A 13,944-nucleotide genomic window follows, 5' to 3' on the forward strand; every position below is an offset into this window, starting at 1 on the left:
AAAAGAGCATTACAGTGTCGCCTACCATCATGGTACGTACAACTATAGATATGTACATGTACATATGTATGAGAGTGTGTATAGGAACAACGTGCATAAATAGTGCATTCGAGTACTGGATCGATCCCACTTTTATAACTTCATAACTTCATAACTCTATATATATGTACATACACACATGCCTGTGTACACATATATATAATCATAAGTAAATAATTGGAGTTGAGTGGGGCAGCCAAATATAGCCTTATCAGGTCGCATGAACACACATATACATAAATATGTGTAGATAAAAATCATTGAGAACGACGAAAAGAACTTATTAACAAAACCGAAAAATGTGTTATTTGCATTTGCTGTAATGCCATTGTATTATACATGCACACATACTTATATTTCTGTACACCCTTTGTTGGCTATTTGCCCGAGCTCACCCTCCTATTTGTTTGTGATATGCGTCCTGATGTTTTTTTTTTTAGTTTTATGCCACCTCTGAACGACAGATGTTTTTTTATGAAGAGTTTTTCCAAGGCAGAAATACACTCGGAGGTTTGAGAAAAATCCATTTTCTACTATTTGGTTATTTGGTGCTCTATCCCATACTAGCTCTCGAACTTGAGGGGGCCCTAGCGATTGGTAGTCACGCAAAAAAAAAACACATGGGCCACGGCGGCTGCCGCATATTGAAAAGAAAAGCAATGTAATAGATTAATGCCTATATTGAGTAATCGAAACAGTACGGCAACAAATTGCTGAAAGTTAAAGCAATGTGTTAAACCCAAATTGTTAAACTGGATAAGTGACATGTTGGTTTATCATCTTTCACAATTTTTTTTTAGATCCTATATACCATCAAAGTTGGTCCAGTGAGTTGTCTCGGCGAATAACTGGTTCAATAGCAGTTTGCTTATTTTTGTTGATTTCAGTCAATGTAGCCCAGCTCCCTCATTAGAGATCCGAGCCAACCGGTACCAACTCATAATACTTAAATAAACCAAACAAGCACAACTACTCTTGTATTCAATTTCGGCTATGCAGGTTTATTAGCCAAGGCTTTAAGTTATACTAAAATCGGCAAAAAGATGATAAAGACAATGGGCATAACCAACTAGAAAAAATAGTTATCGAAATATTTTAATATTTAAGTTTCACAACTGTTAACAGTATTCTAAAAAAAAACACCTAGACATAGTTACTGAAAAGAAAAAGCTGGAATTTTCAAATAATATAACTGAAATTAAATAAGGACCTTTAAATGACACACACACACGTTATTTGTTATTGTACCTTCAAAACCTTGCATGGGCACGTATCCTACAATCGGATATTGAAATAAAATACGCGCTAGGAAAAATTTACACACAAATATTATTTTTATCATAACACAAAATCACCACTGACTGCCAAAATGCTTTCAGAAAAATGTAGTTTGTTTTTTTCATGTAAGTTAAAAAATATATGTAACAACCCGATTGTCATTTTAACAGGCAGAGAGTGCAAAAAATGTAGTAATGCAACTTTGTTGCCATTCGGTAAATCATGAAAACTTGGCATTGCCACAAGGTAATTGGCAGCTGGAAACCTCAATAGCAGTAAGAAACTTGTGCAAAGAGTACACGGTAAAGGATTATGCCAACTGGGTTTTGGCACTTCTGCGCATCCTTCGTATCTTTCATAGAACAATAAATTACCTTAAGGTGTCACTAGCTTGGCATATGAATGCTTTTGGCTGGATTTGGACGAAAATATGATTATGTATGTATATGCACGTAAAATTCTGCTCTCACAGTTCAGCATACGTATGTAGGTACTTGTGTACATATAAGCAAAGAAACTTGCCAAAAATTCTGAATTAAATTGATGCCGTTTGGCTTTTAAGCTCTTCTCCACAAAACGTATGACTTTCTATAGTTTTTTTATGATGTCAGGAAAATAAAATAAACAGCAGATTGAACCACATAATCTGATTACATATATGTATATAAGTATGCGCGTGCTCTTGTGTGTGACACACCGATCGAAAACCCTAGGCTCAAAACCTGCTGAAGGCTTTCAACAACGAAACAGTCAAAAAAGTTTTTTTCTAAAATCGACTGGCCTTAGGTAAAGCAAGTTAAGCAAATTATGTATGCCGTATGTTTGCGTCGAACGCATTTCTGATATAGAAAAAACCTATCATATGAGCTGGGTGAGATGTTTTATTTTTATTATTTTAATTGCTTTTATTTGATCATCATTTTTGAATAGCAATTTTTTTATCAGTTCATCAAAATCGACTAAGCTATGAACTTAAATACACACACCTATACAAGAAGATTGCACACGCATCATTGGTGTACTTAAACTGAAAATACATACTCGTATGTACATACATATATGTACATATGTAAGAGAAAAGACGGAGTGGTGTGAGATCATAAAAAAATGTAATCAAATCGAAAGACGAAGGGTAATCATGACTTTGTTGTAGTCGTAGTCAAATAAAGACCTCCACGGCATGCAGACTTGGGGACCCATTTAAAACAACAACAACAATCCACATTCACACACACACAGCAAAACAATATGACAATAACAGCAATTTTACAGCGACAATAGCAACATGGAAGAAAGCAGCTGAGCGAAAAACCCGGTGAGCCGCACATATTGGCTCTTATGAGAATTGCGCAAATGCATAGAGTAAATGTTGAGAGAATTTTAATATGTGTGCACTCAGCGGGGATAACCAAAACTACTAGTAAATTACGATAGTAAAGCTGTGCTATTTCGAGAAGCAAAAACAATTTTGGTAGGGGCTTGATTGGTAGAGATACTGGAGTCAAGAATACAGATTTTCAAATGTTTAAGTAATAAGTGTTGATACGCACATTGATACTTACGAATAAAAAAATATAAGTAGATACTCATAATCGAGTTAAAATAAACTCTAAGTAAGTGAACGAAAGTGTATTTCATATCCTAAAATCGACTAAAAATTTCATGCTGCCACAAGCTGATATTAAACTAGTTAGAGAACCGTTAAAATCAAGTAAAATTTTTATTTTTGGTTAGTTTCGGTGTACCAAACTTGTGTGGTTTTTTTTTGTGAAAACTTTAACGCCAACAAAATGCTTCGTTTTGAAAATATCAAGGCGCATTTATTAAAGGTGGTGGCGCTATACCAACAATAATGTTTCGTACGTTTGATTATCACGGCAAAGTATTAAAAAAGTAGAAAAAAAAAAAATAATTCGGCTTGTTTTATTCTATCCTGACAGTCACATAGACACAGCGAAAGAAAGAAAAAAAAAAATCAGCTGATTTACCAACACCGCCTTTAATAGATTGGCCTTGGAAAATATTAAATGTGATTTCGAAAATATGGAAAGTCCTCCGTTATTTACATATCCAAAAAAATTACTTAACCTATTCGAATTAGACGACTTTTATTTTCGGTACTTATACGACATAGCCACTATTGAAAACATAGTTCAAGCTATACATATAGAAATGTACGAAGTAACCAAGGTCTGCCTGTATTGATGAACACACACAAGTTCTCTGCATTCGCTGAAGCAAGCCCTTCATTAATCAACGATTTCAAACTCGCGTATAATATTTTCAAAACGCATGTTTTTTGCTTTAAAGTTTTCACACAGCACACTAGCGTCTGTTATCGAAAAAGTACAAAAAACTAAAATTTTATTTTGAAACTTCAAGACTACAAGTCGACTCAGGAATAAAGATCTACTCCAACTCGATGAAGTGCATTTTAAATTAAAATGTGCTTCAACATATTAGAGCCGACTTTAACGTGACTGTGACTCTTGTTATACTTTACATTTTGATTCATTAAGGTAGACAGTGTATGGAAAAGAGAAGGAGAGCGAACTAGAAGGGTACAATTTCCTTTCCGAATATGTACAACCGCTTAATACTAGAGGACAATGACTGCACACCACACCACTGCGTGAAAGCCGGACTGCCTGGCTGCCTGACTGTCTGACTCACTGCATCACTTGGTGTGTGTGTTTTTTTTCCTTTGGTCCCTGGCTAGCCGGTCCGCTCACCAGCCAACACTTTTATGTTTATGGTATACCCCGTATGTTACAGTTGGCTTGCCTGCCCGTAAATACATATACACACATAGATACATAACATGTTTATGTATGCGTGCTTTAACTGTCTGAATGTTTGGACTTACAACACCAATCCTCTCCATCCCCACCAACATCTCTTCTGTTTGGCTTTATGAGTATTCGAGCGAATTGTTTGGAGCAAGCATTTCTCGTTTTCATAATCGCCTTTTTCGTTTCACTTTTTATATTCAATTCAACACGATTCGGTTCGGTTTCGACTCACTTCAGTTTTCCCCATTATTCAGTTGTTCGGTTGTTGTTTAGCAACTCGTTATGCATTTTTTTGTTTTTGTTTACCTAGCCGCATCACTGCCGCTCATCGGCACGCAGTTCTTCTTCCTCCCAATCTTCCCAACTCAATCTACTCAATATTCTTCACTGCCGATTGTCGCTGAATGAGCCACCAACATAACGTGCAATGGAGTTTTCTATGCAGTGGTTGAATGTTTATGGCTTTGTGCGTGGCTGTGAATATGACGCCACTGTAAGCGGGTGGAGCAAAGTAAGTGAAGTTGGCTACGAAATCAAAATTGGCGTAGTGATGGTGGTTTGAGAATATAAGACGGGCAAGAATGAACAACGAGTGAAGCCTTTTATCAGCAACAGAAACAGACCATGGTTTCGATAGCTTCGCTGTAGATTAGGGATGAACGTGTGGATTTTGCTTTTATGGTATGAAGGCAAATGTACGTGATACACATACATACATATGTATGTACGTTGGTCAAAGACAATTTTATACTTCAACGCTACCTCCGTTGCTGAACTCATTGCGTTTTTAACTCTTGCTAAAGTTTGTAGGGAACTTTTGATGATGTTACAACAAAGACGGCTCCAAAAAGATATGTATGTGAAAGCAAACCGGATTTAAAAATATATTATATGTATATATGTATGTAGTATATTTACAAACAGTTTTATTATACAATATAAATGTATAATACTTAAAGCCCATACCTAATGGGAAATCTATGTATGTATGTACATATCCATATATATTATTTTAATTTGCTTTTTTGAAACACCAAATAGCCATGAATAAATAAAAATTATTTAATTATCGCTGTAAAAAAGTATGAAGATTTCAAATATCACATACTACAGGTATTAGAGGTAAATATTTCTGTCCGCTGCTGTATATCTTGAAAAGAGCTTTGAAAAAAGTGCTCGAAAAAATAACTACCATTGGAGGTAGAAGAAAAAAAGGACGCACAGGGTGTACTTAAAGACAAATGCTAAAACATTGCAGAAATAGCCTGACATAGGCGCCTTTCTAGGAGATATGCCCAATATATAGCTACCTTTTTTTGGCTCTAAGCATAACTACACCAAGATTTGTTGTTCTAATTTTAAAGCAAAGCCCAAGTTTTGTTGAATGTGCACAGTGAACATCCGCTGCATTGTAGCTGTTACTCCGCTACTCTGGTGAACTCAACGAATTAGCTAGCACACAGCATCAACGCTCGCCTTGTGTGAGGCATACATAAATAAATATATACATTTGTACGGTGGGATGTTGTGGCTTCCAGTAGCGCTTAGATGGGCAGAAGAGGAATTGGAGCCATGCAGTACGCATATGCATACGTACATATGCATAAATGAAGCTATTTGTTGACAAGGTTTAATGGGTTTGATAGGTTTGAGGTTTGCTATTATTTGAACGGCAACCCCAATGCAGACATTTTCCCTTAAACGACATTGAACGAGGCAAATGTAGGTATTCATAAACAAAGGGGCTGAATTCAGTAAATAGGAAATGAGTAGCCAACCACATGGCAAAAGATGGTTCAAACTTTGTTGTCAACGATGGTAAGCGTGGGTAATGCATGTGGAATACGAGAACGCAGTTCATATCTACAAACTGGTTTAAAGGCGTATGCATAACTACGTACTTTAATTTTCTTTCAGCTAAGATATTTCAAAAGTATACAAAAGCTCATCTGTATGTACATATGTATGTTTGTCTGCTTACTCCTTAGAAAAATACTTAAAACTTATTTTGTGAGGCATAATCAAATAACGAAAATTAATACAAAATTCTGAAAACTTGGACATAGCATATCCAAACAATCTTAGAGAATATCAAATGCTTGAAAACTGAATACGTCAGCACCCGATTGTAAATTTAAGATTGGTTAGAAAAAAGTAAGCAATTTTCGAAGCAAAATAATTTGAGGTTATATTCGAATAAAAAAACGTCTCCTAACTTTACAAGTCGATTGTGGGTACAAAACTAAAACTTAGAAAACCCCATTTTTTTAACACACAAAAAAGATAGCGCTTAAATGTTTTCCAAAACTGCTTTCTCCGTTTTTAATATGGTAAAACTAGCAAAATACATAACAGTAATGACTCGTCACAATTACAGCTACAATTACGCGTACGCCCTTTTTTGGTGTTTCGCCGAGATCCTCCTTCTAATTGTGGAATGCGTCTGATGTTTTCCCACAAATGGAGGGACCTACAGTTTTATGCCGACTCCGAACGGTAGATTGTTTTTATAACGAGGTTCGACCGCTATTAGAAAAAACGTTTTCCACAATTTTGTGTTTCATGCACGGACACTCAAACCTGCGCACTTCCGAATGGTAGTCACGCACCAAACCATTCGGCTACATCGGCCGCCGTCACAATTACCAAAGGAAAAGGAATATTCAGAGAGATTGGCAATGAAGCTGCGAAGAGGAGGAATATAAAAATAACGGCGTACACTGCATATTTTGAAGATTATCCCTATCTTTTGTTTAATAATATCCCAAGTAGTTACGCCCATTATAATTTTCGCATAGAATTTTTCAGATGTTTGTAAAATGACAACTCAGAAGTACCTCTTTCTCTATCGTCTCAGCTATGCATGTTGTGTTGGTGAAATACTATTTTTCTTAAGATGCAATTTATTTTTGGAGCTCGGTTTTCTTTTAATGTACCGTTATATGATAATATTTGTTAGCTTTGATGGCAACTGCTTTTTGATTTATATGCCGCACAATATGAAATTGTACTTTTTCACTTTATATTTTGTTTTTCAGCTTTTCAACAGATTTCGTATACTTTTAATCAGCTATACTATTTCGTAGATTTCCGTTGCTATTAATTAAAGCAAAAATTTAAATTAAAACCACTTTCAATTTTGATTCACTTTTCGCACTACCACTATTACACTCTCGATTTGAATTTTTTCCATACAATGCATACATAGACAAGATATGTATATTAACTTCTTTTATTAGCTTACTATGCGTTGTTGCGAAGTTAAATATCCGCTTCCGCTCTTTCTTTTTTCTTACAGTTTGACACCTAAGGTGTTTTCCAAAAGTATTTTTTCTATTCGCTGTTTTCTTTTACGCGTTTTATCTTTTTTAAATGCGAACAATCAAATTCTCTGAATCTATTTGAAACTTCATCATGCGCTTTATTTTATTTCATTTATAATTTGTTTTCGTTTTTACTTTTTTACTCACTATGGATACACATTCTCGGCCGCCCCTACGCATACACACAGTTACTTCAGTTTAAAAACAAAGCTAATGAAATCATCAGTGTATACAAATTCAATTGCATTATTATAAATTGTATGTTTATCTGTTTGTTTTTTTTTTTTTTCACAAAATAACTGAGTAACCTGACAACGAATATGACAACTCCAAACATCCGCTCACAACGAGTGACAAAAACACAGTGTGCCGAAGCACAGCAATGTTCATTGCGTTCACATATCCTCTATTGTGAATAATATTTCTTGGTGAGTTTGCTGGCTCGACTACCGAGCAGAGTGAATAGAGAGCATAAGCGTATAATTTGAGTTCTCTTCAATATAAAACACCAATTCCAAGTGTAAAAGTCACTTTTATTTTTATTTTATTTCTTCACTTTGAGAAAAAAGAACGTATTAATTTAGTCACTCGAACTCTCACTACGCATATACACATTTGCATGTTTATTATTATTTTTTTGTTGTATTCTTAGTTATATTATAAATACGAGCATTCCATCGGCACAGCTCTCCGTGAAGAGAGTTTAAAATAATTTTAAGTTTTTTTTCTGTATGTCTACATTAATCGACTAGAAAACTTAAAAATAGGTGGATTTTGAAACATAACTTGTTAAAAATCCGATTTGTATTATAAAGAATATATTAATTACGTTACATTAAGTAATTTTTACTAAAAAACATTTTATTAAAAGTATATAGATGGCTTCTCCGATCACGAGACCAAATAACGATTTGCTTTGTTCCGTTTAATGAAAACACTAGCTGGTAGAGCTGGGCGGAATATCGATGTTATATCGATGTATCGATGTTTCAATTTGAAAATGAAACATCGATGTTCGTAAACCGATGTTCGATGTTTTCGCAAATTTTGTACCATCACTTAGTAATGGAACGAAAGTGGTAAGTAAGAAACTTTTATGCATTAAAAAACTTTTCTACATTAAAAAAACTGATTAAGTATACCATTTTAATATGAAAATTATTAAATTTTAGGCTTTTGGTGTTGGCAGGCAGTGATTGAAATGGAGCGGTTTGTAGAAAGTTCTAGTGGCAAAGGTAAGATTATCGTTTTATGTATGTAGCTGAGTGCGTATTGTTAATACAAAATATCTACACCTAGACGTCGCTTTGAGTCGTACTTTTTGGGAACGTATACCCAACGCAAAGTGATGACTAGGTGTATAAGAGTACTTGTACATACATACATATATATAATACTACAAATTATTTTTTGTTTTTTTTTTTTGCAGTTTCAAAGACGAGCTCAAAGGAGGTGGAAGAAGAAAACCCAGCAAAAAGAACAAGGTACGGTCAGTCAGCTGTATGGCAATTTTTTAACAAATCAAAGGATGGCAGTTCAGCTAAATGCATTCAGTGTGGAAAAACATATATAACATGTGGCAATACCACTAATTTGGCTGGACACCTGAAACGGATGCATCCAGGATTAACTGTTAGCGAGCTTCCGAAATCTTCAGGGTCTATTTTGTCCTTCATTGAAAAAAAATACGAAGCATCTTCCGCTAGGAAAAAGAGTCTTGATAGCTCACTAATGCACTATATATGCTCCGACATGCGACCGTTCTCAGTTGTTGAAAACAAAGGATTTCGTAATTTTGTCAGTACATTGGATCCTCGCTACGAGCTGCCTTCTCGTAACAAATTGAGAAACACATGCATGCAAGACTTTTACACAAATATGAAAGACAAATTACACTGTATTCTGGACCGAGTGGACTATTGCGCTATAACAACAGATTGCTGGACGTCACGGGCTAACGAAAGTTATATGACAGTCACTTGCCATTTCATCAATGACAACTTTGAGCTAAAAGCAGCTGTTTTGTCAACCAAAAATCTCATTGACGAAACCAACCACACGTCGCAAAATATTGCAAATTCTTTGCGCGAAGTCCTTGTGGAATGGCAAGTTATTGACAAAGTCAGCGCAATTGTTACAGACAACGCGAGGAACGTTGTAAAAGCATGTGAGATTCTACAAAAGCGAAACGTGCCTTGCTTTGCTCATTGCATTAATTTAATTGTCCAAAGCTGTTTTTCCCTTGAAAATATTAAGACAATTATGGGAAAGTGCAAAAGCATAGTTTCGTTTTTCAAGAGCAGCTCAATAGCGTATGCAAAATTTAAGCAAGCCCAGGAACCAATGAAGCCACATAGTCTAAAACAGGAGTGCCCTACAAGGTGGAATAGTGCTTTCTACATGATTGAGCGCATTTTGGCCACAAAGTCAGCTATTGCTAAAGTCCTGTTAGATACTCCGAAAGCAATACTACCTCTATCAGTTGATGAGCTATCTGTTCTGGAAGATTTAAAGCAGGTTCTTTCACTATTCGAGGATGCGACGGTACAAACATCATCCAGCTCTAATGTAACAGTTTCGCTAATTATACCATTGGTTAGCGGACTTTTGCATAATTTGAGTGAAATCAAAGATCGACTAGAAACTGATGATGGCCGTAACGTATGCAACTTGCTAATGGAAGGCATACGGCAAAGACTACTGCCATATGAAAAAAGAACTGTGACTCGTTTGTCGACATTACTGGATCCGCGTTTTAAAAAGGAGGGTTTTTTTTCAAATACAAACTCTATAGAAGCCGAAAAATTTTTAGAAAATGAACTTTCGCCACTTTACAAAGAAAATCACCCTCCAAATATATCTAGCCTGCCAACACCACTATGCGATAAAACTCCACTTCTTAATTTTTTGGAAAAAAACAAAACTCAAAAAATTCGTAATTCCCGAGTTGATTCGATTTTGACCCTTCGTCAATACTTCAACATGGAAAATATAAACTCTAGTTTAAACCCTTTAGACTACTGGAAGGTAATTCATGCTATATAAAATCTAGCATTATAATTAATACTAAACTTTTTTCAGATCTCGACTGATGAGCCATTGAAGATGAGCTCAAAAAAATATCTCTGCGTACCGGCTACGTCAACTGAAAGTGAGCGTATGTTCAGCAAAGCAGGTTTAATAGTGAGTGAAAAACGAAGTTCACTAAAGTCAAAAAATGTGGATATGCTGGTTTTCCTAAATAAAAATGAATGGATCTCAAACAACTGATAAGTTGAGTCATTATATTTTCATAATTTAATTTGTTTGAAAAACTCACAAAACTGTTATGTTAAGTTATCATTATATTTTGGATATTTCATTTGTTTTTAAAAGCTTTAAATAGTGTTAAGTTAAGTAATAATATTTTCGTAATCTAATTTGTTTTGAAAAAATCAAAATACTGTTAATTTAAGTTTGTTTGAAAAACATTATTTTGTTATTTTTTTATATATATGTTGAATAATGAAGTCAATATTAAATAAATGAAAAAAAAAAAATTCTTTTACTAACTTCGATGTTTAATCGATTAATCGATGTTTTCAAATAAAAAACATCGAAACATCGATGTGGACAAACATCGATCTTTTGCCAGCTCTACTAGCTGGAGAGCGACAAAGGTAATAAGATGACGGGAGCAGAAAGGAAAAGTGAAAAAACGTATTGTATTTTACTAAATAAATAACAATAAACAATATTACGAGAGAGAATAAGAGAGGACGTCGTGAGAGCATGCAATGAATTGCGAAGCATACATCAGCAAAATTTCCCTTTCCATTACAAAGTCTCTCACATTCTACAACAAAAAGGCTCAATATTTTTACATACTGTCCCACAAAAAGGGACCTAACACATTGAAAGCGTAATATCTAGTTTAACATATTTCTGTGAGTGTGGTGTATCGTAATGTCTTTGAAGAGTCAGAAAAAATCGAAAATGAGTTTGCTACCGAACGGGAGTGCAAACAACTGCACAGCTGTAATCCATCTGAAAGCACGTCACCCCTCCGAAGATCATTGGACCTTTGCTCTTCAACATTACTTCTATATGCTCTAATGTATGTATTATATACGACTCCCACCCACACATGCGTATAGCAGTCTGCACTGCAAATGCTACGCGTTTTTTTCGCATTCTTATACATACATACATACATACTTTTCATTATTTTGGCTAAGTCTAAGTACACAACGTATGTATATATCAATTTAATCAAACCACTTAAGTTATAATTTTCCCTGAATTTAAACAAGAATTTCTTTTCACGAACTGTCTTTTATATGTAGCTTTGTGTTCAACACCTTTTTTATCTCATAGGTTTTACCAGTTTTTTTCTGTGCATATGTAGGCGTTGTTTTTTTTCCTAATTTTTTCATTGCCCGTGTATACGTAGGGGCACATATTCGTTTTTATAAGCAACACTCACACTTTGCATAATTTTTCTTCACACATTCATCGGATTGTGGAAGCCCATCCAATAATCACGAACCACTTTTTCTCATTTTTCATTCAAATGAATTCGAAATAAAGACATAAAATAAATTATTTTAAATATTTTACATAAAATTTGCTGAAATTCATGGGATGAAATTAAATCGGAAAATTGCCACTACACACTATCTTACAGTTACACCTGTGTCTCAAATACGTCTGCTGAGGTGCTGAGAGTTGGAAAAATTCTCTTGTGAAATGGTGAACATTTTTTAGTATAACATGGGGTCATCATACATATGTACATACGAAATTTTACGAGAGCACGTAATATGAGAGACCAATTCAGCGTTGTATAAATTAGTACTAAGTAACGCGAATAACAGCTGATTTTACTACTTGAAATGTGCATACACATATACCCCTGTGTCTTCGTCAGCACTGACAGTTAAAGTTATAGATATTCACTAGCGTTGTTCACCGACCAATTAATGGTACACGGTACGTTGTTGGTATACGGTGATGAGTTCTCATTTACATGGCGCTTTCATAAATTTGATCGTGTCAGCTGACACGGAATGTACGTTTACGTTAGTGAGTATGGGCAATATTAGTTGGAAACAATTATTTAATGGGAATATCCCAAAACACTATTTGCAAAAATGTTGGAAATATACATAGTGCACGAAATGGATGGACATAACGTAGTCCACAATTTGTAAAATGTTTGCCCAACAGTCTTTTAGAGTCAATAACATTATCCGCAAAGACTTAGTATCCTTTACCGATGCCAAGTAATCCCAAAGCAGCTTTGCTCTGATCATAATTTGGCAAAATATGTTCGGCCATTAAATTTTTTAGACTCATATTTATTTTGCTCATATTCGTCCTGATTGACAACTCGGTACGGCTTTCTTTGAAGGGGCTGCAATGCCACAAATATAAACAAATGGGTGCAAAATTTTTTCAATTTGACATTAGAGTATATTCTTCTTATGAGAGCGCTGTCAAATTTAATCATACTTTGTTAAGCACATTTGATTGCGTCATAGTAGCGTCACGATGCAAGAATTACACTTCTACTGTGCTAAATTCGGGAGAAGTACGCAATAAGTTAAAGAAATTATAAAAAATTAAACTTTTAAATTAAACAAATACTTAACGACTTAATTCGGAATCATATAAGGAAATGAGTGCAACTAATGCGGATTGGCAAGTGGACTTAATTCTCATAACTTCAGCTTATTAAGGCAATTTTCGTGGCAACGATGCCGAAAAATGACAATTAATATTTATTGTGAATGAAATAATGAAACTTTTAAAGAGAAGAACAAGAAAGACTGAGCGAAATGCACTAACACATTCGAAATGACATTAAATGTTTTGATATATTATTTTTTAGTATAAGAGCAGCTAATACCCGTCTCAATCAATGCTACCAAATTTAAACAAAAAACGCAATGAGTTTTTAAATTTTAACACATTTTTCCCCAAACCAACATGGGTGCCAGCAGAAAATGATTAGCGAACCGCAATCAAGTAAGGGGACAGCAACTGCAAGTTAAAAAAAAAAACACTTTTTCAACAAAAACATCAGTCGATTTGTTTACAAAATATTTCATGGCTGGGGTGTAAAATGTTTACACTTCCAGTCTTTATTTAGTCGAAAATCACTCAACAATTAGTAAAATGTATACAATTAAGAATAATTACTTACATATTCAAGTATTTCGGTTAACTTCTTTTTTTTTAGCAAATATATACATTTATTTGGTTTCACTGCCTGCTATTTTTGTTATCAAATACAACACAGTTGGACTAAAATAATTAGGAAGAGCTGATCAGTTACTTTGTGAAGTTTTGTGATTAAGGAAACAACTTCCTGTAATTTCTAATTAAATCCTATAAATTCAAAAATGATAGATTACGAAATTGCGCCTCCCAAGTGGCGATTTTCCTATAAATTCTGTTTCAAACTGGACTCGTAAAGAAACAAACTATAAAATTGTAAACAAAAATCAGATGATGGGTGCTTTCGCATA

At 34.6% G+C, this 13,944-nt stretch overlaps 2 protein-coding genes across 9 annotated transcripts in view; one reads left to right on the plus strand and one right to left on the minus strand.

Moving 5' to 3' along the window:
- Positions 1–12,098, minus strand: part of LOC129253055 (uncharacterized protein DDB_G0283357) — a 151,524-nt gene extending 139,426 nt beyond the window's left edge. For 2 of the 8 annotated variants that reach the window (XM_054891287.1, XM_054891292.1), the window contains exon 1: positions 6,947–7,987. The gene's annotated coding sequence lies outside the window, so the exon portion shown is untranslated. Of the gene's footprint in view, positions 1–6,946; positions 7,988–11,897 lie in introns of those variants that run through there. The other 6 variants (XM_054891290.1, XM_054891291.1, XM_054891289.1 and 3 more) reach the window with 6 other exon arrangements.
- LOC129240982 (E3 SUMO-protein ligase ZBED1-like) lies at positions 8,504–10,702 on the plus strand. Its single transcript, XM_054877118.1, has 4 exons — positions 8,504–8,511; positions 8,605–8,667; positions 8,862–10,459; positions 10,514–10,702. Exons 2-4 carry the CDS (start codon positions 8,634–8,636, stop codon positions 10,700–10,702), a joined length of 1,821 nt encoding a protein of 606 aa, XP_054733093.1. The 5' UTR covers positions 8,504–8,511; positions 8,605–8,633.
- Positions 12,099–13,944: the final 1,846 nt, after the last annotated feature.

The sequence above is a fragment of the Anastrepha obliqua genome, chromosome 1, assembly GCF_027943255.1.
Source record: "Anastrepha obliqua isolate idAnaObli1 chromosome 1, idAnaObli1_1.0, whole genome shotgun sequence".
NCBI lineage: Eukaryota > Metazoa > Arthropoda > Insecta > Diptera > Tephritidae > Anastrepha > Anastrepha obliqua.